This window comes from Corvus brachyrhynchos, unplaced genomic scaffold (assembly GCF_000691975.1).
Source record: "Corvus brachyrhynchos isolate BGI_N302 unplaced genomic scaffold, ASM69197v1 scaffold1730, whole genome shotgun sequence".
NCBI lineage: Eukaryota > Metazoa > Chordata > Aves > Passeriformes > Corvidae > Corvus > Corvus brachyrhynchos.
In genome coordinates, this window is record NW_008235555.1 from 8182 (window position 1) to 9748 (window position 1567).

A 1567-nucleotide genomic window follows, 5' to 3' on the forward strand; every position below is an offset into this window, starting at 1 on the left:
CACCTGGGACACCCATGGCACCCATCACACCTGGGACACCTGGGACACCCATGGCACCCATCACACCTGGGACACCTTTAATGCCTGGGACACCCATGGCACCTGGGACACCCATGGCACCCATCGCACCTGGGACACCCATGGCACCCATCGCACCGGGGACACCTGGGACACCCATGGGGCGGGGGCGTGGCACCCATCACACCTGGGACATCTGGGACACCTGGGACACCCATGGCATAGGGGGACATGGCACCCATCACACCTGGGGACACCTGGGACACCCATGGGGCGGGGGCGTGGCACCCATCACACCTGGGACATCTGGGACACCTGGGACACCCATGGCATAGGGGGACATGGCACCCATCACACCTGGGACACCTGTGGCACCCATGGCACCCATGGCACCTGGGGCACCACACCTGGGACACCCATGGCACCTGGGAAACCCATGGCACCCATCACACCTGGGACATCCATCACACCTGTGGCACCCATGGCACCCATCACACCTGTGGCACCCGTCATACCCATGGCACCCATCACACCTGGGACACCTGGGACACCCATCACACCTGTGGCACCCATGGCGCCCATCTCACCTGGGACACCTGTGGCACCCATCTCACCTGTGACACCCATGGCACCCATCGCACCGGTGGCACCCATAGCACCCATGGCACCCATCGCACCGGTGGCACCCATAGCACCCATGGCACCCATCGCACCGGTGGCACCCATAGCACCCATGGCACCCATCGCACCGGTGGCACCCATAGCACCCATGGCACCCATCGCACCTGTGATACCCATGGCACCCATCACACCTGGGACACCTGGGACACCCATCACACCTGTGGCACCCATGGCACCCATCTCACCTGGGACACCTGTGGCACCCATCTCACCTGTGACACCCATGGCATGGCTGGGGCTGTGTGACACCTGTGCCGCACCTGGCACCCATGGCGTGCATGGCGGGGCATGGCACCTGTGGCACCCATGGCACCTGTGGCACCCAAGGCGCTCACGGCACTCATGACACCTGTGACACCTTTAATGCCTGTGACACCCATGGCACCCATTGCATGGGTGGGGGTGCTGACACCTGTGGCACCTGTGGCACACCTGGCACCTGCTGCATGGGCTGGGGGTTATCGCACGTGTGGCACCCGTGGCACCTGTGGCACACCTGGCACCTGTGGCACCCATGGCATCTGTGGCACACCTGGCACCTGCTGCATGGGCTGGGGGTTATCGCATGTGTGGCACCCATGGCACCTGTGGCACACCTGGCACCCATCGATCCCGGCACCTGTGGCACCTGTGGCATGGATTTGGGTGCGCATCGCACCTGTGGCACCCATCACACCTGTGACACCCGTGGCATGGATTTGGGTGCGCATTGCACCTATGACACCCATCACCCCTGGCACCCATCACACCTGTGGCACCCATCACCTGTGGCACCCATCACCCCTGGCACCCATCACACCTGTGACACCCACCGCACCTATGACACCCATCACACCTGGCACCCATCACACCTCTGACACACACACCA

General features: G+C 63.8%; 1 protein-coding gene across 1 annotated transcript; it reads right to left on the bottom strand.

Annotated features, from left to right (window-relative positions):
- Positions 1-3: 3 nt before the first annotated feature.
- On the bottom strand, positions 4-1409 carry LOC108449087 (macrophage receptor MARCO-like; the record flags this gene model as incomplete). The annotated part of the gene is made up of 7 exons (XM_017744405.1): positions 1319-1409; positions 1049-1120; positions 813-911; positions 444-560; positions 367-411; positions 316-333; positions 4-165 (listed from the first exon to the last, which is right to left on the bottom strand). Coding segments are annotated over exons 1-7 (604 nt in total), but the record flags the coding sequence as incomplete, so codon positions are not given.
- Between the last annotated feature and the right edge of the window lie 158 nt (positions 1410-1567).